The sequence below is a fragment of the Rhodamnia argentea genome, chromosome 6 (assembly GCF_020921035.1).
Source record: "Rhodamnia argentea isolate NSW1041297 chromosome 6, ASM2092103v1, whole genome shotgun sequence".
In the NCBI taxonomy this organism is placed as follows: Eukaryota; Viridiplantae; Streptophyta; class Magnoliopsida; order Myrtales; family Myrtaceae; genus Rhodamnia; species Rhodamnia argentea.
In genome coordinates, this window is record NC_063155.1 from 26,762,717 (window position 1) to 26,785,548 (window position 22,832).

The following is a 22,832-nucleotide window of genomic DNA, read 5'->3' on the forward strand; positions in this document are numbered from 1 at the left end:
TTTTTCTTCATTTTTTCTTTTCTTCACCTTTCTCTCGTCCCCTCCCCTCTCCTTCCCTCCCTAAGGTGAGGGGCACCTCACTTGGGTCAGTAGTGGGCTACCCTTGCCAGGTCCATGTCGAGTGAGGGCCCCCTCGTCTAGGCAAGCTAGGGAGACCCTCGCCGGCATTGGCCGAGGGAAGCCCTCGCCTGGGCTGGCGAGGCCCAGGAAGAGGAGGGGATGGAGAAAAAAGAAAAATAAAAAATAAAAAGAAAAGGTAAAAAGAAAAAATGGAAAAAAGAAAAATTAAAAAAAGTAAATGATGAAAATACACTTCGATCAGATTTTTTTATAAATACACTTCGGTCAGATTTTTTTATAAATAATTTAAGTACTTCAAATTTTCATTTGAGAAAATAAGTACGTGCGGGCACTTAATTGGAATTTTTCCTTGTTGCCCAAAATGGAGAAAAAAGAAAAACTTTCTGGAGGATATTGTCACTGCTGAAATGGCAGCATCTAGGCCTTACAATTCTCCGGACATACTGCCAAGCAAAGCCTCCCTCTCTCCAATGTCTCAACTTCTAGAACCCTCCTCTTAAACCCTTCTCAACCCTCCTCCTGTTTCTTCACTCTCTCTGTCACACCCACTTCAAAAGATAAGAACTTTGCAATTCCTGAACCGTAATCTCTAGGGTTTCTCAGTCCCAAATGGCTCCAGCACTTAGCAGAGGCTTGGCAATTGCTTCTCTCGCCTCGCTCCCATCATCGTCATCTTCGTTTTCACTGAAGAACAGCAATAAAGTTTTGAGCTTGAGAAGCGCTTTTTTACCGCAAAATGGGCTTAGAACGGGGTTCTCTTGCGGCGGGTTGAAGTGGAAGCTCGAGAACAGGAACAATCGGATTTCAATCCGTTGCGAGGCCGCGGTCGCTGAGAAGGAGGCTGGTGAGACTTCGGGCGAGCAGTTTCAGTATCAAGCTGAGGTGGGTTTCGCCATGTTTTTCGATTGATCACGCAGGATTCTGAGTTTTTGCAGTTGTTTGGTGTGAGCTATGTAAGAATTGAGGTTTAACGTCGCAGTTGACTTCTTGAGTTTACATGTCCGGTATTTCTGACATTGAGAGCATATTTGATGACTGAAAATGGAAGCTTGATTACTTTTTTGGAATGGTTGTTGCTGAACATTGCAAAATATTGAAGGAGATGGGCATGTACAATTTTTAAAATGACATGAGTAGTACACAAGGATTTCTCTGAAAGGTATTATGATTGGTTGATTGTTTCGAAGAACTTGTAATTTCACTGCATTTGTCACGTTGAGTGTGACTTTCGGATTTTATTATAATTGTGTAGGACTGCACCCTTCGCTTCTGTGCTGATAAATTTAAACTTCGCATTTTTTGCAGGTCAGTCGTCTATTGGACTTGATTGTCCATAGTTTATACAGCCATAAGGAAGTGTTTCTTCGAGAGCTCGTCAGGTGAGCATTTCACTCGAACATATATGTCCGTTTCTATGTGTACCGGCTTCTAAATTCTCAGTGAAGAGTTTAAGTTCGCCTTTATTTGTGATTTATAGCTGAATTTGGTTTCCTTTTTTTCCCTCTTACCAGCAATGCCAGTGATGCCCTTGATAAGTTGAGGTTCTTGAGTGTTACTGAGCCTGCACTTCTTGGAGATGCTGGTGATTTGGAGATAAGAATTAAACCAGATCCTGACAATGGAACCATCACGATAACGTAAGTCTATTATAGCTTATAGTTCAATAGTGTTTTAATTTATAATATCCGAGGAATTCATAGGATGCGGACGGTGATATATGAGATTTCAGAGATACTGGTATTGGAATGACAAAGGAGGAGCTCATTGACTGTCTTGGAACTATTGCTCAGAGTGGTACCTCAAAATTCTTGAAGGCTCTGAAGGTTCTTGTTTCTCTTGCCACTTGCCACTCCTTGAATTCCATCATATGATAGTTTGGTTGCTATACAATTGATATCCAAAAATTTGAACCTAACTAGTTAATCTTTTACTTTCAGGAAAATCAGGATCTTGGTGCAGACAATAGTTTGATAGGTCAATTTGGTGTTGGCTTCTACTCTGCTTTTTTAGTGGCTGAGAAGGTCTCCTTTAGCTAACCATTAATAAACCTTCGTCTATATGTTCTTTTACACTGGCATGGTGATTTTTACTTTTCATCGCAAGGATTTTCCTGAGGCTATGCTAATCTTCCTGGCTAATAGGTTGTTGTTTCGACAAAGAGCCCAAGATCAGATAAGCAGTACGTGTGGGAAGGAGTAGCTGATAGCAGTTCGTATGTGATCAGAGAGGAGACAGATCCTGAGAATCTTCTTCGTCGTGGAACACAAATTACTCTTTACTTGCGGGTATTGTGATAGTTTGATTGCGCACTTTGTTTACTTATTGGACATTAAAATCAAGTTATCCACCTTAATTAGTTTCCATTAAATTTTGGGCCTGTAGGATTTACTGCGGTTATTGCAAATAGTTTTGTAGAGTTCGACGTTTGAATCTAATATATGTCCATAAATCATACTAAAGCCTGAGGAGTCAACATAAGAGGTTGTTGTACTCAAGAGTCAAGAGTCAAAGCATATCTTATGCAAGTAGAACAATTTATATTCCGACTTTTCTGTGCAAATTATTGTCTTGGAGCATATTTGGTGCATGAAAACCGACTGACTTTGTGATTTTTTGATTTGGTTTGAACTTTCATATGGGTAACTAGTAGGATTACTTTAGTAAGCTACATGCTTGCGGTTTAAAGTTTCAGTGCATCCTCCTTTTATCCCAGATATTTGATCTCTTTGTATGTCTTTGAGAAAGACCTTGGCACTAACTTTTACGTCGATAATAGATGGCATGTGATGGCGTTGGTTCTGCTTTTTCTTAATTCTGTTAATGATAGAGTGTTCTGTCTACTAGTTCATGTCCCTTGGGAACTCTATGATACTCCCCTTGTTATAAGTTTTAACCATCAGCTTATTAGCTCTTGAAAACTATTTGTTCAGTTTCTGCTGTTTGCAATGGCATTTTAACACTATCAATTTTATTGTTGTAGGAGGATGACAAATACGAGTTTTCAGAGCCAACAAGGATACAGAATCTAGTGAAAAATTATTCGCAGTTTGTTTCCTTCCCCATCTATACATGGCAAGAAAAATCGAGGACTATTGAGGTGGGTCCCCTTTGTATGCAAAGTGTTTTTTTTTTTTCTGTGATTTTGCTAGGGTTGAAGTCCGTGAATATATGCTCTCTATGTTTTTGAGAATTGTTTGGAAATTGAACGTTAGAACCATGAATGCCCAGTCAATTCTTTGGTTTTTTTTCCTTATTTGGTATAATACTAGGAATTTTGTGGTATTAATTTCCTCTGAAATCGATTCATTTGCTTAGATAATTTTAGGCATATAATGTCAACAATGCATTTGTTTATACTGCGACAACTTTCTGTGGACTGCCCAGTATTATCTGATTGAGCAATTTTCTGGTTGACCCTGGTGACTAAAAATTGAACCTGCACTGACTAATTTATGCAGGTTTTAGCATAGAGATAAGGTAGGGATGTGATATTAGGCTAGAAGGCACTCTGTCACTGTAGTACTTTCATGCGAGTTCTATTTTTCATTCATTTAAATGGTGGCATTCAGTTTACTGATGTCAGCATCTGAATTTGGCCAGGTCGAAGAGGAGGAGCCACCCAAGGAGGGAGACGAAGCAAAGCCAGATGTAATTTATGCGAATTCATTCATGTTATATGGGTCATCTTCTGCTACTAGGACATTTAAGTGGGTTTGTTTCTTTGATGCAGGAGGAGAAAAAGAAGAAGAAGACAACTAAAACTGAGAAGTACTGGGACTGGGAATTGGCCAATGAGACAAAACCGATATGGGTAAGAAGTAGTGTCTAGTTGTTTTTCCTTCTATTACTTCTTTTGATAACACATTTTGATTCTATTGAAATTATTCTTTTCTGCTGAAATTTTCTGTGAGTGTGGTGTTGTTGCTTGCTCTTGCGCCATGTCAACATGTGCTTGCTAATTATGTCCTGCCGAACTTATAGTCCTTTGCCTGCTGTAGATGCGGAGCCCCAAAGAAGTTGAGAAAGAAGACTATCAAGAATTCTACAAGAAGACTTTCAATGAATTTCTTGATCCACTTGCATACACTCATTTCACCACCGAGGTACTGCATAATCTTCTTCCTTCATCTAGCATAATGCTCTCCTTCATGTGGAGCTTGACTCAAAATATCTGCAGGGTGAGGTGGAGTTCAGGAGTGTCTTATATATTCCAGGAATGGGACCTCTCAACAATGAAGACGTAGTAAACCCCAAAACAAAGAACATACGCTTGTATGTGAAGCGTGTGTTCATTTCTGATGATTTTGATGGTGAACTGGTAAGTTTTAATGCGGCTTCAAACTGAATAGAGAAACTCTTCTTCTTCTCAGCAAAAGTTTGCTTAATGAAACATAAACAGCTCTTGAGCATTCTTGCTATTTATCACGATACCAGTACTTTCAGGGCGAGGCTGCTTAGACACACATGCAAACCCCCACTACTTTATACCTTCCTGTCTGTCTGTCTCCACATTTTTAGTCAATGAGCTGATGGGTCTTAGGTTTACTATGTTGAGATGTGGTGTTTATTAAGGACTGTTTATGCATTTTCTAGTAAGTAGCAGAGATTAAACTTATTATGTCACACCACCCACCTGGGTGGCGCCGCTGGTTCGCGCACTCTTCCTCTCGCAAAAGGTCGAGTGTTCGAATCCCAGGGGCGTTGCAGGGTGACTTAACCGGTGGCACGTGTGTGGTGGCTAGCACATGTTGCCCCCAGGGTTTATCTCCCGGCTGCCGGCCGTGTGGGGGTTCCCTGGGTCACAAAAAAAAAAAAAAAAAAAAACCTTATTATGTCACAATTTAGATTAACCAAGCCATCCTGTATGCTGGACATAAAGCCCCATGTTTCCGAGATATGGTGTAGTAGTTGATAACCACATTAAAAAACTATTCTGGATCTTTTTCTGATGGTATCGTTTCCATCATTGCCTGTCTGATGTGTCTAAATATTCTGTTTGGAAGAAATATTATACTTAAGTAATTTATATCCTGTATCTGCAGTTTCCACGCTACTTAAGCTTTGTAAGAGGTGTGGTGGATTCAGATGACCTTCCACTCAACGTTTCGCGAGAAATTCTTCAAGAAAGCCGAGTCGTAAGTGTTAAGTTGTCAATTTTTTTGCCTCCTCATGTTGTTGTGTTATTTATGGTTTGTCAGTTCTGTCTTACTCAATAGACATTAACATCCACGTGTCATTTGTTTGGTTGTGCTGACAGCTCACTCCTACTTATTCAGTACAACGTTATGCTTGCATAGTATTTTGTCAATTACCTGTTAAAACAAATGAGCATTATATTGTCCAGACTGTTTCAGTTTCAGGATCTATAAGTTGCCATCTGTCTCTTTCACTATGTTTGCAGGTAAGAATAATGAGGAAGAGACTTGTAAGAAAAACATTTGACATGATTCAAGAGCTTTCAGAAAGTGAAAATAAGGAGGTGGGAAGCATTTAGAGATCTCTCGTGTCTATTTGTTTGATTTGCTTGCTGCATTTTGAAAACTTAGATTCGTGTGCTTTCAGGACTACAAAAAATTTTGGGAAAACTTTGGGAGATTTTTGAAGTTGGGATGCATTGAGGATTCAGGGAATCATAAACGCATAACACCACTGTTGCGATTCTACACTTCCAAAAGTGAGGAGGAGTTGACGAGCTTGGACAATTATGTTGAAAACATGGGTGAAAACCAAAAGGCCATTTATTATTTGGCATCAGACAGCTTGAAGAGTGCAAGGAGTGCTCCGTTCTTGGAGAAGTTGGTTCAAAAGGATATTGAGGTATGTACCTGGTCTTTGCTTGTAGTGTCATTGAGCCTTATCTAGTTCCTTTGTTCTGATGAAGTGGACTTGATAAAAGAATTGGCACTGTATAAATGATAAAATAAGGGGGATGGGGAGGGTGTTTAGTCTTTGCTTCATCACTGGTTGACTAACTCTTACGTTTACAAGGATAGGAAGAAGTATTTTGTTTCCTTCTTTTCTGTCAATGCTGTAGTGTTGGTTTAAGCAATATCAATTGAATAATCTGGGCAGCAATTGGACGTGAAAGTTTTTCCCCTTGACAAATTAGGGAACTTGATGAATTGAATTGCAGTGTTTTCCGGTCTTGGACTGCCATAGGGGTAGTGGAGATTACACGTAAGAGTAGTGGATCTGTGGTAACCCTTCAGTAAGATTAAAGTAACGATTTCAGATATTTCATTGTGAGTGGAAAGTCTAACGCTCAAGAAATGGATAGCTACTATGAGCAGTGTCTTTTATTCCTATTTCATTGTTCCATCCTCCTCCTCCTCCTCCTCCTCCTGTGCCCTTCCTCACTTACATTTTATCGTTTTCTTGAATCTAAATCTGTCTCCTTCAGTCTGTTCCTTATTCCATCTGCTTTTAGAGATTGTTTATGCGTTTTTTTGCTGCAGGTTCTTTACCTGATTGAGCCTATCGATGAAGTTGCAATTCAGAATCTGCAGACTTACAAAGAGAAGAAGTTTGTGGACATTAGCAAGGAAGACTTGGAGCTTGGTTAGTGCTTGCCCTTTAAAACATTTTTTGGAGCACTTTCTCTATCATGGCTTCTCTTTACTAGGTGTAAGATTCTTGGGTGTGATATCGACTGCTACTCATTGTAGGTGATGAGGATGAGGTCAAGGAGAGGGAGACCAAACAAGAGTATAATCTGCTGTGCGATTGGATAAAGCAACAACTTGGGGATAAAGTGGCTAAAGTACAAGTGTCGAAGCGGTTGAGTTCATCTCCTTGTGTTCTTGTCTCTGGAAAGTTTGGATGGTCTGCGAATATGGAAAGGTTGGTGTATGATCTGAAAGAGTCAGTTCCCAATATCATTGTATATGAGGAGGTGGGCTGATTCTCTGTTCGCAGGTTGATGAAAGCTCAGGCTCTTGGGGACACTTCAAGTTTGGAATTCATGAGGGGCAGAAGAATATTGGAGATCAACCCCGATCACCCCATTGTTAAAGACCTAAACGTAACACTGATCTTTTATTGAATGCTCATACATTCTGATGACTAATTCAAGTTAATACTAAAGAATCCATCTCCCTTGCTAATATCTTTGAAGCTCAAGTTTACTGTTAAACGTATTCATTGAAACCGACTCTACTTGTCATTCTCTCTAAATCTAGTTCGACAAGAAGGAATAGTAACAATTCCTTTCAATTTTCTTGTATGCGAGACTAGTCTTACATGTACGAAGACCAGAAATTTGACAGTGGTAATTTTGATTGCAGGCTGCCTGCAAGAATGCACCAGACAGCGCCGATGCCAAGAGAGCAGTGGACCTCCTATATGATACAGCAATAATCTCTAGTGGATTTACTGTAAGCTCGTATTGCCCTTTCCTTTCGAACTATGTTCTAGACATCATACTTATGAACTCATGACAAAATAGGAGTCATTTGGGCATTTCACTTATCTTTTAACATTTTCCAACCTCTTTGCTCCTATTGAACAGCCCGACAGCCCAGCCGAGTTGGGGAACAAGATATACGAGATGATGGCAATGGCTCTTGGTGGGAGATGGGGGAGACTGGAAGAAGAAGAAGAAGAAGAAGAAGAAGAAGAAGAAGAAGCCATGGAGTCGTCAGAGGAAGGTTCTACTGAATCGAGTGCTGCAGAACCTGCGGTTGCCGAGGCCGAGGTGGTAGAGCCCTCAGAAGTAAGGGGGGAGAGTGATCCTTGGAATGACTAAGAGAGGGTCTCTGGATTGAAGAGATTTTCGGAAATACCACATTCTTAGGCAAAATTGTGCCACTTTGGACCAATGTGGTGTGGGATTGGAAAGGCAAATAAGAGATCTCTACAACTTATGGGTTGGCAAAGACTAGTGAAATTGTGTCACCCTGCACTTGTACTCCCACAGATTAGGTGATTGAATGGCTTGTGAAATTTTGCTATTGATAATGTGTTTTTGGGGAACTTTATGCATCTTCTTTAGGTACTTATTGGCCAATTGAAAGAAAAATATGGTTCCATGCACTTTACAAATTATCATCCTTTCTCCTATTCCTAATTCGGTCGAAAATTGCATCTTATTTACATGTGGGATCACTTTTCATGTTGACGTACTTTGTGAAAGGAAAGTATTTTACCTTTGATTATACAAGCGATATAGATAAAAGAGAGAGTAATTACTTTGCACAGTGCTTGTTAATTAGCTATACGTTGTCAGCAAGCTGGTTAACAAGTACTGTGAATTGAAGCTTTGGTAACTTATTTTAGGCGCGGGTCTTTACTATAAAAGCTTGTCCGGTAATAGCCAGTTGAAGGTAATGTGATGTCTAGCTTCTTCGCTGTTATTTTTTTGAAGTCGAGAGAAAATATTTTTCTTTCATTCATTATTCCCGAATTTAAGGAATTGGTTTTTTACTAAAGATAACGGAGTGAATTTATAAAGAAGAGTGAGAAAATAGGTTGTTGATTGGATTTTGTTAAAGATTATTTACATATTTATCCCTATTTTGCAATTTAATAGGGAATGGTTTTAGAATATGAAAGTTCTGATAAGCTATTTTTCATAATTAGTCTCATATTCTTCGAAAATAGGAAAATTAATTTAAATTTAGAATTGACGAGAGGCTTATGGAATAAATCTATAGAGAGATTGCCAAACGACGTCGCGTCGGGGTATGCTTATTACAACGCTTGAAGAGAAATAAAAAGGAGGAGCATAGGTTTATGCAGGGTTTTAGCCAGGCGGCGTCACAGCCTCCCTTCTTCTTCCTCCTCTCATTTCTTCGACCAGTCTCGCTCTTGATTTCGATTCCATCCCATCTTCTCTCACTCCATCTCCTCAATCTTGTTCTTCTTCTTGTTCGACCTGCTTTCAAATTCGATTCGTTCGACCCGAACAAGAGTTAAAACAGGATGTGGAGGAACTTGGGCAGACGAGCTCCTTCCAGGAAATTCAACTCCACTCCTGTCTCCGCTTCATCGTTAGCTCCTAAAAGCTCCAATTCCCCCGATAAATTCGCATTCGAGGCTCAGAAGGGTCTGAATTCATGGCTCTCGTCGTCGCCGCTTCTGCCGCGGATGGCGTGGCCGATGCCTTTGCGGAGGGACGATTTCGTAGCGCCTGAGCCTTTTGGTTGCTGGAGGAACTATGCCGGTGCTGCGGAGGCGATCGTCTCGACCACGGAGGAGGAGCTGTCGGGATCAGAGGAAGTCCAGGAGCTGATGGAGGAGATGAAGAAGCACATTGAGGTTGCTCCCGATCTTCAGAGGTGGATGCTGCCTCAGCCGCCGCCGCCGCCACCGCAGAAGAGGATTGGCGGGATGGCAATGTCCAAGTACTTCATGCTCAAGAGGAGGCAGATCAAGATGGAGACTGAGGCGTGGCAGGAAGCGGCGAGGGAGTATCAGGAGCTCCTGACGGACATGTGCGAGCAGAAGCTGGCGCCCAACCTGCCGTACGTGAAGTCTCTGTTCCTCGGTTGGTTCGAGCCCTTGAGGGATGCGATAGTGGCGGAGCAGGAGCTTTGTAGAAAAAAGAAGGTGAAGCCGTCTCATGCTTCATTTGTTGATCAGTTGCCGGCAGATATGATGGCTGTGATCACGATGCACAAGCTTATGGGACTCTTGCTGTCTACCAATGGAGGGAATGGCAGCTGCAGGGTTGTTCTAGCTGCTTGCCAGATTGGTGAAGCCCTTGAAAATGAGGTGGGTAGGAAATAATGTTATGCGACTTTATCAGTGTTGAAGCGGGGAAAAGAGAAAAAACTTCGGTACAAACAATTAAAGTTCACTCTGGCCAAAAAAATAGAATAGGAGATAGTTCTCCAGGAAATTGCTATATCATACTTATATACACAAGTTCGCACTGTCTAATATTTCTGCATTCAAAATCTATTGCATGAGACTAATTGATGTTGGGATATGTTCAAATGTTGAAAGGCAAAGCTTTGGTGTTTACAAGCCTTTGGAAGAGTGTCATCGCTTGGCAGTCTCTAATTCTTCAAATTTTGTCTGTATATCATGATAAGTAATTTAGGGGGCATTGCTATAATTAGATTCATCTACCGAACCAGTGAAGGAGAAAAGGCCCTTTTTTCCCCTCTAGTTTGCTATCGTTTCATCTTGTCATCATCAAATCATGTTAAGCTGTCGGAATGCAAAAGACAGGTCATATTCCTTCTAGTTGGTTGGAGCTTAATTCTGACACCCAGGTGCCTATATGGTGGTTGGATGTTACTTTGATCATCCTCGTGTGAACAGGCTATGCTACAAAAGTTTTTGGAGAAGACAAAGAAAAAGTCCACAAAAAGTAAGGATCTTGAAGGTGAATCTGATCTTCAGACATCTCAAGGTCAGCCTACTGAAGAACAGGAAAAGCTAAGAAAAAGGGTGTCTACTCTGATGAAAAAGCAGAAGGTGTTGCAAGTAAGAGGGTTAGTGAAGGCACAGGATGAGTCGAAGCCTTGGGGTCAGGAAAACCATGTCAAGGTCTGTGTAGTTTCATCGGAAGAATCTCTTCTGTTTAAGTACTTACTGTGAAGGTTCTTTTCCTTAATAGTGGATGCTGGTTATTGTGCTTTCCAGATTGGCTGTCGTCTAATTCAGTTATTATTGGAAACTGCATATATACAACCACCAGTAGATCAATTAGGAGACGGGCCACCTGATATTCGTCCTGCATTCACCCACGTCCTTAAGACGCTAACAAAAGATGCTCAGTAAGAATGCTTTCATATATATACATATTATATATGTTGCACGTGCTTGTACTAATACTTTGGATGTCCTTTCTCTAGGAAAGGTACCAGGAGATACGGAGTTATTGAATGTGACCCGCTGGTTCGTAGGGGTCTTGAGATAAGTGTAAGAATAACACTACCTATAGAGTTTTTCACATTGCTGCATATCTTTTCTTCAGTAATTTTGAATGTGAAGTTTGAAGTGTGTTTTTAGTAATTGAAATTAGTGACGCCTAATTTTTCACGACAGGCGAGGCATATGGTGATTCCTTATATGCCGATGTTGGTGCCGCCAGTACAATGGACAGGGTAAGATTCTATAATCGTGTCATTTTCCCTTTCATTTTTGTAGAAGGGAAAGGAGTAGATTTCTCCTTGCCCTTTCTTAGGATCAACAAGCCTATTTGGACATTATTGTTTTATGCAGTAAATTTGTTTGCATGGATATGTTTGTTGAGAGTTCTGTGCTGATTGTTGCTTGTTAATTGTTCTCTCTCTAAATGCCAATGTTTCTTTAGTTATGATAAAGGAGCATATTTCTTTTTACCATCGTATGTTATGCGTACACATGGGGCGAGACAACAACGTGAAACTATCAAGAGGACGCCAACAGATCAGTTACAACGTGTTTTTGAGGTAGGGAATTAAAAAACATCTTATTTAGTCTCTTTCAGGAATATTCTTTCTACAAAAGCCAAGCCTCATATCTTTCATTTGATAACCTTGAATGCTTCTGCTTCTGCTTTGCTTGGCAAATGTCAATCTTTCACTAAATACCTTTATCATCCCCTTTGCAGAGACAGCTACTCTTTTAACAGAGTCTTAATCTGTGGAGATCTCTCTTTAGTTATTGTTTCCTGTTTTAATCCTGTGTATCAGGCCCTGGATACCCTTGGAAACACCAAATGGAGAGTAAACAAAAGAGCACTTGCTGTCGTTGACAGGATTTGGGCTAGTGGAGGTCATGTGGGAGGCCTAGTTGACCGTGAAGATGTGTGTCACACTTGTTCACCTTTTCTATCTACCTTTCTATGAGCATAATCATATTTAGATATTCATCTTTCCCTTTTCATTTCCTTGGTGAAGGTTCCCTTGCCAGAAAAACCTGACACAGATGATGAAACAGTATTGCGAAAGTGGAAATGGAAAATAAAAACCGTGAAAAAGGAAAACACCGAGAGACATTCACAGCGATGTGATATTGAGCTGAAATTGGCGGTAAGAATCTCACCTGCAAATTGAGTTCACCACTCATCATTGATTATCCAGCCATCTGGCTTACTTCTTACCATGTTGCTTTTGGTGGGAGAAGGTGGCACGCAAAATGAAGGATGAAGAGGGATTCTTTTACCCGCACAGCCTTGATTTCCGTGGTCGTGCATACCCACTGCATCCATATTTAAACCATCTTGGCTCTGATCTGTGTCGAGGCATTCTTGAGTTTGCTGAGGGACGCCCTCTAGGAAAGTCTGGCTTACGCTGGCTAAAGATTCAATTGGCAAATCTGTATGCTGCTGGTGTGGACAAGCAGTCATATGAGGATCGAATTGCGTTCACTGAAAAGCATTTAGATGAGATATTTGATTCTGCGGATAGGCCTCTTGAAGGAAGACGTTGGTGGTTGAAAGCAGAGGACCCTTTTCAATGCTTGGCAGTGTGTATTAATCTTACAGAAGCATTACGAAGCTCCTCTCCTGAGGCATATCTTTCACATATGCCCATTCACCAGGTACTAATTGAGAAGGGATAACATATTGCTTTAATGAGTACTGAGGTTCAAGACTTCGTATGGTGCACATTTTTATGGATATATATAATCATGTGGGTAATTGGGTGTTGAGTCATGATTGGTATAATTTGTCCATGCAAAAGATTTTTTAGCTGTGCATTGAATTTAATGAACTATTCACCGTGCCAGAAATAAAATTTTAATGCAAATTATTTGTTTTCAGTGGGAATGAGTTTTTTCTGAAACTGAAAATACTGCAAACTTTAAATCCAGCTTTTCTTTTGATGCAAGTTCACTTCAACAGACAGATGGATTTGATGGCATATGCAGATGTGATCTGTGTAGTGTCTAGAACTCATTATAGTGTTTCATTATTGAATCTTCTTGGAGCATGAGTAAAGCAAAAAATGTCATCGAGATGGCGAAATAGTTATACCATTCGTATAATCCAAAATATCGCTTTGTATGACGGACCTTATTCAAACTGGCAAGACACATGCCAAATAATAATTGTTTCTGTATATTAGATCTTCATATGAGTTAGGTGCTAACAGATCTTGGTAAATTTTATTTCAAGCCAATTTTCTATATACTTACCAATGGAAAAAGAACCCCCAAGACACTCAATTTGATTGTGTAACTTTTTTAGTGGTGTAGGACAATGTGTCCCATAGTGAAGCATAAATCACACCTAGGATTTCTTAAGCATCACAATTAAGAGAAGAATTGCATCTCTCAATCCCGAAGCAAATTCTTGCAAAGTTTAATTGTAACCACTCCTTAATGTTCTACTCCTAATAGAAATAGAGGATCTATAAGAAAGAAACGTAATTGAAATAGGAACATAATGTCCTACTAAAACTGAAATCGGAAACTTAACTCCTAATTTATTTTAAAAAAAACAACTTCTGGTCAATTATCTAATCAATCTTTCCAAATTTAACACTCCTTCCTATTGTCTTCAAACCATCTATTAAGCATTCTGCATCAATTCTCTCCAGTCTGGAGAAACTTAACCCCATATTCAATAGAGTGGGTGATTAATTAGATTTTGATCAGACTTGAGAAAAAATCCGGTGCATGTTGCTGAATTGACAGACAATAAGGAGTAGTAGTTCAGTAGTGGTTATGGCAATTGCTATTAGTGGACTTTTTGTTCAAAATGAAATAGCAATCTAATTTGATATCGTGAGGCCATGGCATCATTATTATGCATCAAGCTGTTTACTGCACAAGCCATCTACAAACCCTCACCATAGAGCCACATCTCTCTATCTTGCTTAAGCATCTTGAGATCTAAGTTTTATTTGACTGGATATCCTTTTTTTCTTAACTAGATGCTGGCGTTGTCTGTTTATTCTTAGTGTGGCTACCTCTATCCATATTAATATCGGTTCTTATATTTCAATAGTGGAAAATATTGTCGACTTGACCATACTGACTGTATTGACATCTGGATGCACATGCTGAAATTTCATGAGGAAATTTTGTGCAGTTTTGTATTATGCTTCCTAAGCTTTAGTGCATTCACTATTCTGTTTTTGGCATCAATGTTTGCGTTACATTGAAATTCATGTCTGTCTGTATACAATTACTATGTTGTCAGTCTGTCCACTGAAGTTGGAAGTTGATCTGATTATATAGTATAGTATATGCTTTTGTGTTTTGGTACATATACAATGCAACTTAACCTGGGAAGTTGTTGGTACAAGGATGGTTCATGCAATGGCTTGCAACATTATGCTGCACTTGGGAGGGATAAGGTAACAAGATCTTTTAATGTTCTTTGCTTAAGGACTGCAGTATTTTTCATGCCATACTTCTATATTGTCCTTGCCTGAGACCCACTAGTGTTCATTCGTTTTGATTTTCATGGCTGGCACTAGCTGCATCTCTTTTAAAGTGAATTTGTGTGTAGTTCTAACTTGAACTCTTTGCTTGAGGGCATTGTGTTGTATATCACAAACTGTACCATGAATGCTTCTGTGCAATTTATTCATGCGTTTTGATTTTCATGGCTGGCACTAGCTGCTTCTCTTTTAAAGTGAATTTTGTATGTAGTTCTAACTTGAACTGTTTGTTTGAAGGCATTGTGTGGTATATGACAAACTGTACCATGTATGCTTCTGTGCAATTTATACACTTCAATTGAAGTTATCTGGAGTTTGCAGTTGGAGTTATCATATGTAGAAACCTAATGCAACCTAAATGGAAGCACACACATTGTGCTTTCCATGATAACTCCTAATGCTATTAATTACATCGGGCATGTACTTGTCCATAACAATCAGCTTCAGAGATGATTCGGAAATGTCTTACTTAATATTCTTATTGGATTTGGAGTACCACATAACCTTGTCTTCAGTCCAATCTTCTTCCCCTAAAGTATGTAGTACCTGTCGTATAAAACGAGCTCATTTTTGTGGAAGTCGTACTTATTCTTTTCCCAATTTGGAGAAGTAGCCAATGACCGATACAGTAAATGCTTTGATTTTGCTCTATGCGATCTGTATAATATGCTATTTGGTCCTGTTCATCTGGATGTGTTTCCATGAAGATATACCACTTTATTTTGTAGTTGGGAGCTGCTGCAGTGAACCTGGTCACTGGAGACAAACCTGCTGATGTGTACTCAGAAATTGCTTCCAGGTCTCTCTCTCTCTCTCTCTCTCTCTCTCTCTCTCGCAACAATGAGGTTGATGACTACTGTAGAAATAGGCCAAGGTTAGTGAGTTGGTATGATGTTCAGAACCTTCATCAATGATTGAATAAGTTGAAGGTGCTATTTCAGGGGCCCTTGAACTTGGCAATCTTATAGATAGGACAAACAAAAACCTTTTTAAAGCACAATCTTGTGAGTATAGCAAGAACCACATCTACAACTAGAGTTATCTCAGATGGCAATATAAAGATCTAAAATGAGATTCCTTTTGCCAACAGTGGTGACATCGTGGAAAGGAATGCATTCGGGTTCCCAAGATATCTTTGACGCTTTGTTGTGCTGTAGGTGTGGCCATAAAAAGGGTTTAGCAAATGATATTTAAAAATGCCATGGTTTTAGAAAGTGTTTTCATAATGATCGGCTTGTAATGCAATTGTGGAGTGGGAAATCGACCACTACCAAATTGTGTCTTGAAAATTAGCTTTATTATCTCGTCTTCCGACTGCTCTTGCTTTTGAGACTTTATAGATACTGTGCTGGAGCTGTTCTATCTTTTCAGAAGAAACCCACTTTCCTCGGAAGCAGTCCCAAACATCACTGAAAATGCCTCTATTGATGTTGGTGTCGCTTTTATTCTGTTTGCTAATTTTTCCCTTTTCTGGTTCACCCGAACATTCTGCACTTTGCCTAACTGTTGCTGAGTATTTTTTTAGTATGAATATGCCATAATCAGAACAAAATTTTAATGTGACTTACATCCTATTCTTTTCATGTCTCAGGGTTGTTGATGTCATGAAGAGGGATGCGGAGAAAGACCCTGCAACAAATCTAAATGCCCGTCATGCTAGGCGATTAATCAATCAGGTACCATGGGTTCATGATTCTGAAATGGCTGCTGGACTAAGGTTTGAGCAGGGAATGCTAGTTGAAGCAATGCGCTTGGACAAACTAGAAGTTAGATTGATAAAATCATGGTCTGGTCTCTTTGATGTATGTGTGGAGATTCATATCACGCAAAAAAACTCAATCGTCTATTTTCATCTGGTAGATCTTTTTATTCATGTTTTAAGATAGGTGGCAATGCAAACAGTTGCATACATTGTTGAAAAGAAACCATAATCCAACAACAGTTTCTAATGGAAAGTTAGGCGCCAGATATCAGCTTTGCCATGGATAATTAGGCCAACGGACTCGTTGAAAACCAATGCAATGTTTAAGGACTTCGTCATAATCTAAGCCACTGAGCTGTCGAGAGGCGGGAAAGAGACTGGGGAGTCTGGGGACAGCCTGATGTGAAGTTAAGGGTTCAAATCCCAACCTCGCAGACAGTTAAGTTAGTGGAAAATGAGAAGAAAATAGTTAATTGTAGATGTTCCATTATGACTGTGTGAAGGAATTCCCTGGGAGACCTTTATCAATGACTTGCCAGACTGGATGCCTCTCTGCTTATAGGATTAGGTCGCACCTGTTGAAGTAATCGCCTGGAATGATTGTTCAATGATTTTTAAGAACGCTATGAACAAGCTATTCTTGTTTTCTTAATTTCTTGGTGTCATTCTGTTAAATGCTTAAACTAACGGTTTCTCACCGTGGCTTGCATTATTTCAGGTAGACAGAAAATTGGTAAAGCAGACTGTGATGACTTCAGTTTATGGAGTCACCTATGTTGGTGCTCGTGACCAAATCAAGAGGAGGTTGAGGGAACGCAACGCTATTGCAGATGATGATGAGCTGTTTGCTGCATCTTGCTATGTTGCAAAAGTAAGTATCTCTCACTTTAAGGGTTGTCTTTTCAATTAATCTTCAATTTCACTGAGATTTTACGCATGAGCAGACCACGCTGACTGCCTTGGGAGAGATGTTTGAAGCTGCAAGAGGCATTATGGGCTGGTTGGGGGAATGTGCTAAGGTGTGTGCTGCATGCAGATTTCACTGCTTTCATTGCCATTTAATGTCTGCTTGAAGTCCGATGGAGATTAAAATGCAAAGTAGATGAAGTAGATTTTCATGAGCCAAGATGAGATTGATGTAAAATAATTTGGTCGGTGGTTTATAGACTTCTCCTTTTTTTTTGTCTATGTTGAACAAACTTTTGTTAGTGTTCTTATGTTGAACTGATATATCGGTCATCAATGCATCAATTAAAGCAATCAATTTAGTCAGCTGTTAAAAGCACCAGTAAGAACTATAAGAGAAATAACAACAACTGTCAATTACAAGCAAGTTGTAAATCACAGTAGAAGATCTCTCTCTCTCTCTCTCTCTCTCTCTCTCTGAGTTTCATGTTGCATTTCTTAATCAAGACTTTTGCTTGCTTTCAGTGCTTGTATGTTTTTGTTAGTTTGTGTGATATTTCTTTATAGTGCTGATGGTGAAGTCCAATTTCAACAGGTAATAGCCTCAGAAAATAAGCCAGTGAGGTGGACCACTCCTCTGGGACTGCCTGTTGTACAACCCTATAGACAGCTGGGAAGGCACTTGGTAATCTTATGAAGGAATCTTTTACTCCGGACAGTCCCATAAATATCATATCAGTTACGAATGATCCAACTATGAATTGCCTGCAGATTAGAACTTCCCTCCAGGTGTTGACGCTACAAAGAGAAACTGATCAGGTAATTGAGGTGTAGTGTTTACTTTTTCTTTTGAGTTAATAGCCTTTTGAATTAAGTGGCTTACCACCAGTAAATGTATATGAGCTGCTTTTTGCATCCGGCACCATTGTGGACGTTGACCTCACATGCCAGCATGCTATTGTAAAGAAACTTTTAAATTGCCTGGCCATGCAATAGGTTGTTGCAAAAACTCCTTTTCAACTGTGATTTAATTTAAGGACCAGTAGGAAATAACTATCCGACAAAGACATATATGAAGCAAAGGTAGTTCTAGGATAGGCTGTGATTTGACACCCAGAGGGAAGGTGGGATCACCACCGCCCAATGGTGCTTTTACAAAAGTACGGTCACCGGTCATATGAAACAATCTGTAGTGAAATGTAACGTTCTTTTTTGTAATTTTCCCCAGGTCATGGTAAAGCGGCAGAGGACGGCCTTTCCTCCGAACTTTGTCCACTCCCTTGATGGTTCGCACATGATGATGACTGCTGTTGCATGCAAAGATGCTGGCTTAAACTTTGCAGGTCTTACATATTTACTTGTTTTTTGTGGACTTTTGAACGTCTGTGAGAATTATTCTCATTCTTTACTGGTAATCTGGTGACAGGGGTCCATGATTCTTACTGGACGCACGCATGCGATGTGGATGAAATGAACAAGATTCTGAGGGAGAAGTTTGTTGAACTGTATGAGGCCCCTATACTTGAGAATGTAAGTACCTTTTTCATTTCAACAAGCCTGAAATGCTATCTTATAATGTTTTTTAGGTATTGGCATTTCTTCCCTTTTGTTTTTATTGCAGTTTTCTGTATGTTGTATAAATAAATGGCGCTAAAATAAAGATTGCTCCATTGACTACTTAAATGGGCAGAGTACCCTGGCACAAAACATAACTAAATTGGTCATGGTATTATACATATAAATCCCGGTAGGTAAAGAAAAAGAAATAAGTCAGAATGTCAAAAAATTGAATTTCTGTTGATCCAGGTTGGGTAAAGCTCACTCTGCCATCTTATATTTGCGATAATATTATGTGGTTCCAAACAATTTTAGCCTTTTTAGTTATGTCACTGTGAATCAGCAGTTTAAACGAAAGCTGATGGACCAGTTGAGTTAAGCATACGGTCTATCAATTGAACAGTCCGTTCACCGGTCCTGTTTTTTGAACTCTGGTAAACAATGCTTACTGCATGTAAGTGCATGTTCATTGATAGATAAAAGGTAAGTACATGTTCGTTTTTATGCATTCATATCTGTCAATCTCTCTGGAATTATCAACTATGCTGAATTCAGATAGCTCAGTTCAGAAATTTGAGAAAGTTAATAGATATGTAACATACAGCACAACGGTTGTAATGTCGTGTAAATTTTTCAGGAAAGAGGGATATATAGCGATTGATTATCAAATTGAAAGATAACTTAGATGGACATTTGGATAAAATTGCAAAAACTATTCTTCTTCGGCATCTTTTTATATACCAAGAAGCCACTGAAACAGTGGAGAAGTTTGATTCCAGGATCTGACTACAATTTTTCTTCCCGTTTTTGGTTGGGATTAACTAGCATCAATGACTGACATTGATGTGTTTAGAAGGTTTCTTTTGAGATACTATTGCAGGTCCTTTTACAACTAGAACATGCTTTTTATCTTTTCATTTAACAATAGTATATTCTAAGTTAGTTCTTCCGAAAGTTTGGTGTTTCAGACTTCTAGTTTTCTGAATAGCAAATGCACCCTGGATTTGTGGGTGTATTCCTTTTGGTTGAGTTAAAGAGCATATTAGATGCATGACTAACCCCTTGTGTATACTCTATGATGATTCTCTTTTTGTTCTTTGGGTCTGTGGCTGCAGTTGTTGGAGAGTTTTCAGAAGTCTTTTCCTGAATCATGTTTCCCTCCATTACCTGAGAGAGGAGACTTTGATCTAAAAGAGGTCCTGAAGTCCCCGTATTTCTTCAACTAAAGCAAAGCACATGTACTGGTATCACTTGTTCTCAGCAACTGTGTCATTCAAGCGAAGGTCACAGCAGTTTGGCATTTGGTTAAAGGCCTGTGCTGCAATTTCTTTGCACATAATTGAGGTGGTAGAGAGGCAAGGAGGCCAAAATGTTCCCTCGTGAAGAATGTACATGATGACTTCCTTGTATATATGTCCAGGAAGATACAGATAATGCGTGCGAAGGATCTTCAAGTTTCCAGCTTGAGTTTTGAAGTTCACATGTATCCCTGTTGGACCTAAGGTTCTCGGAGGTTTGAGGGATGCACGATGATGCATATACCCCAGGGGTTATTGTTGAAGAACTCCAGCCTCCAGGGCCACTTTGACATGCTTGGTCTGCAATAAGAATTCGTCGAAATCAGTCATGAGCAACTTCAAAGAAAGCTCATACTTCTCAAAGATGATTGTGGTGTTGCAAATGACAAGAATTGAATCAGATGAAGACTTTGATTGAAGGATCCTACTGGTATGTAAAAATTGATTACTTATGGACGGTCCTATACTTATTTCCTGCAGATGACGACGGAAAACAACTGATGGATTTCTCACCAAGTCGTAGGTGATGTTTCAGAAGTTTTCAATAGTGTACCATTCTTTTAATTGGAAACTAGCGTACGGACTTCGATAGGTACCTGTAATCTATATTCTTTGCGAACGTTCTATTGCCTCTAGATTTTGATACGAGGCAATTGCTGCCATGCACAGAAAATACACCCATTTTGATTTATTTCCACTGTGATATGAGAATTGATTAGTCTTCAGTTTTTGTTTCAACATTACATATAAAGCTGTCTCCAACTACATTGCATGTGGATGTGTGAATTGAATTGGCTATCGCAGTATGATTCTTGCACTCCAGACGTACAGAAGTAATAAGCCCCGTTTCGATTCAAAATATTTAACTTTTGCACTTCAAAATCTTCCAGTTTCGTTCGTGAGGAAGGACGGACGAATCCCAGTCCATGAAATTCCATTAGTCGTTAAATGTTGTCCATGAATCTTCTTGTTGTGCAACTAAATCTCTGAGCTCTTTTTTAATAGTCATTTTGGTCCTTGAGCGACCAAATGCCAAAAAATTATCGTGGCAAAGTATTGTTGATACTACACGATCATGTAAAGACTTGCTCAAAAGTGCAAAGATTCACACATGGAGCAAGGGCTACTTGCCCTCGTCAAGTACGGGCAAAGGCATTGGACTCCATTTTGAGGAGACACGGGCGACAAGTTATTCCCAACCTTTAGTGCCGTTCAATCTTATGAACTGCTTGATCGAAAAAAGGAAAAAAATCTTATGAACTGAAATACCTTTTACCTTTTTTCTTGCTCTTTTGAAGGGGACTGGCATTGCACTCCGTTGACAATTCAAGTTCCCATTCAGGCCACTAAGCTAAATCCATTTGTCAACGCGGCTAACTCACATTGGAAATAGCGGTCATCGGACCCTTCGAAATTAACATAAGGGTGGAACTCTCGAAACTCACTTTCCATTGGTACAACCCCAAATCCTAATCGTTCTTCTGGCCGCTTTGGTTTTTTCTCTTAACAAACACAAACGAATGTGGGGTTTTCTACTTCTGTAGCTACAAGTTGAGAAGTAGAGCTACTTGGAATTCTAACTTAGTTAATTAATATCCGCAATTAGGTTATGTCTGATGTGCTTTAATTCTCTCCCCCATTTCAGCTCTGAAAGAGCCATCTCATTTCTCGGCCATTTCTCCAATATTGATGTGCAGAAAGAGGCTCAGTGATTCTCTCACGATGATCCTCCACGATGAAAGAAGTGACCTTCAAGAGCATCGAATGACTGTCCAATATACTAATCACGAAGCTTCAAGTCTAACCAAGTTATTTATACTTTCACTTATTGAGGAAATTAACAAGATCCATAGATTATAGTGCCCGGGGAAAAGCAACAACCCAACCACGGTTGATTATAGTAGGCAACATCAGGCATCTGCACTTCAAACAGGACAAGTATCATATCCAATGAAGCCGACATACTTTTGAGAACCTAAAGCCTTTGTTTTGGCACTACGATTGCAAGTTCGAGGCACTTTGTGACACCGAAAGATTGACAAAAATATCATATTTGAGCGGGAAAGAATTAAAAGCTCTTGTTAGACGAGGAATGTAGTCAATGCTTTTGCTCTCTCATAAAGTCAAAAAGATTAACCAATGCTTATCTTATGTAGAGAAGATACAGCCAATTGGGGATTCTTTAAATTCACTCTTCAGGGGAAGGAGTGCAGGCCGAGAAACGCACGGTGATTCAAGTTCAACAAACAAGGCATTACATAATGATAATGTGTTCAAATCAAAAGATACCTAGCTACTTAAGAAGTTAAGTCCGTACAGGAGTGAAATCTTCGACCATACCGCAACATCTAGAGGAAAGCAGATGCGAAGCAGTTTTAAGAGTAGGTAGGAATGGATAAGAACACGTGAACTGAATATGTAAGTTTAAGACAAAATGAACATTCCTCGAGTTAAGAATCCATACTGAATATGTAAGTTTAAGACAATATGCCAAAGGAGAAGAAAGCACGACGCGTTATGCTGGACTGATGAAGTCATGGTTGGAACCAGGAAGAATGCTGCAGAAATTTGAAGGGACATTGAAAAACCATCGGTTTAGATGATCAAGGATCATTGAACGCTGCAAAACAACAGGGAATGTAGTGATTTAAATATCACCAGATAAAATGTTGCAATCGGGACAAATAAGAAGTTAAATATAGAAGTCAATATATCTATCCATGTTTCTCATGACAAGCGCCATCCATTGCAACGATGGACACTGCGCTTAGTTATCTTAAGGGCCATGTAGACATTAAAAGGAACAATTAATTTCATAACAACATTAATATTATTCTTCTTATTATTATTAAGCTTACAACCAAAGTAAGTAATAACTGTCTATAGCTGGTCAATTTTGCACCCAAGATTGGCCCCTGTTTTTTCATACGGGGACCGAAAAGCGGCCCTAGTAAATTAAAAACA

The 22,832-nt window shown here is 39.5% G+C and overlaps 2 protein-coding genes and 1 long non-coding RNA gene across 4 annotated transcripts; 2 read left to right on the forward strand and 1 right to left on the reverse strand.

Annotated features, from left to right (window-relative positions):
- The first annotated feature begins 545 nt into the window (after positions 1 to 545).
- LOC115726433 (heat shock protein 90-5, chloroplastic) lies at positions 546 to 8,046 on the forward strand. 2 transcript variants are annotated; one of them, XM_030656305.2, is made up of 20 exons: positions 546 to 963; positions 1,387 to 1,460; positions 1,593 to 1,718; positions 1,811 to 1,904; positions 2,019 to 2,102; positions 2,223 to 2,366; positions 3,062 to 3,178; positions 3,682 to 3,729; positions 3,812 to 3,892; positions 4,080 to 4,184; positions 4,259 to 4,399; positions 5,124 to 5,216; positions 5,483 to 5,560; positions 5,644 to 5,898; positions 6,537 to 6,639; positions 6,747 to 6,921; positions 6,997 to 7,102; positions 7,365 to 7,454; positions 7,589 to 7,845; positions 7,916 to 8,046. In XM_030656305.2, exons 1-19 carry the CDS (start codon positions 691 to 693, stop codon positions 7,823 to 7,825), a joined length of 2,424 nt encoding a protein of 807 aa, XP_030512165.1. In that variant the 5' UTR covers positions 546 to 690; the 3' UTR covers positions 7,826 to 7,845; positions 7,916 to 8,046. The 2 variants fall into 2 exon arrangements, with proteins under 2 accessions (XP_030512165.1, XP_030512157.1); XM_030656297.2 differs by having other exon boundaries at positions 7,589 to 8,046.
- LOC125315350 lies at positions 7,947 to 20,952 on the reverse strand. Its single transcript, XR_007198570.1, has 3 exons — positions 20,940 to 20,952; positions 17,276 to 17,292; positions 7,947 to 8,065 (listed from the first exon to the last, which is right to left on the reverse strand). It is a non-coding gene; the product is annotated as an uncharacterized LOC125315350 (long non-coding RNA).
- On the forward strand, positions 8,790 to 20,592 carry LOC115726420 (DNA-directed RNA polymerase 1B, mitochondrial). The gene is made up of 19 exons (XM_030656278.2): positions 8,790 to 9,792; positions 10,348 to 10,575; positions 10,672 to 10,805; positions 10,884 to 10,950; positions 11,077 to 11,135; positions 11,345 to 11,462; positions 11,706 to 11,819; positions 11,913 to 12,044; positions 12,139 to 12,555; positions 14,268 to 14,318; positions 15,134 to 15,204; positions 15,997 to 16,081; positions 16,826 to 16,978; positions 17,052 to 17,126; positions 17,609 to 17,698; positions 17,785 to 17,832; positions 18,242 to 18,356; positions 18,440 to 18,543; positions 19,686 to 20,592. Exons 1-19 carry the CDS (start codon positions 9,001 to 9,003, stop codon positions 19,794 to 19,796), a joined length of 2,964 nt encoding a protein of 987 aa, XP_030512138.1. The 5' UTR covers positions 8,790 to 9,000; the 3' UTR covers positions 19,797 to 20,592.
- Positions 20,953 to 22,832: the final 1,880 nt, after the last annotated feature.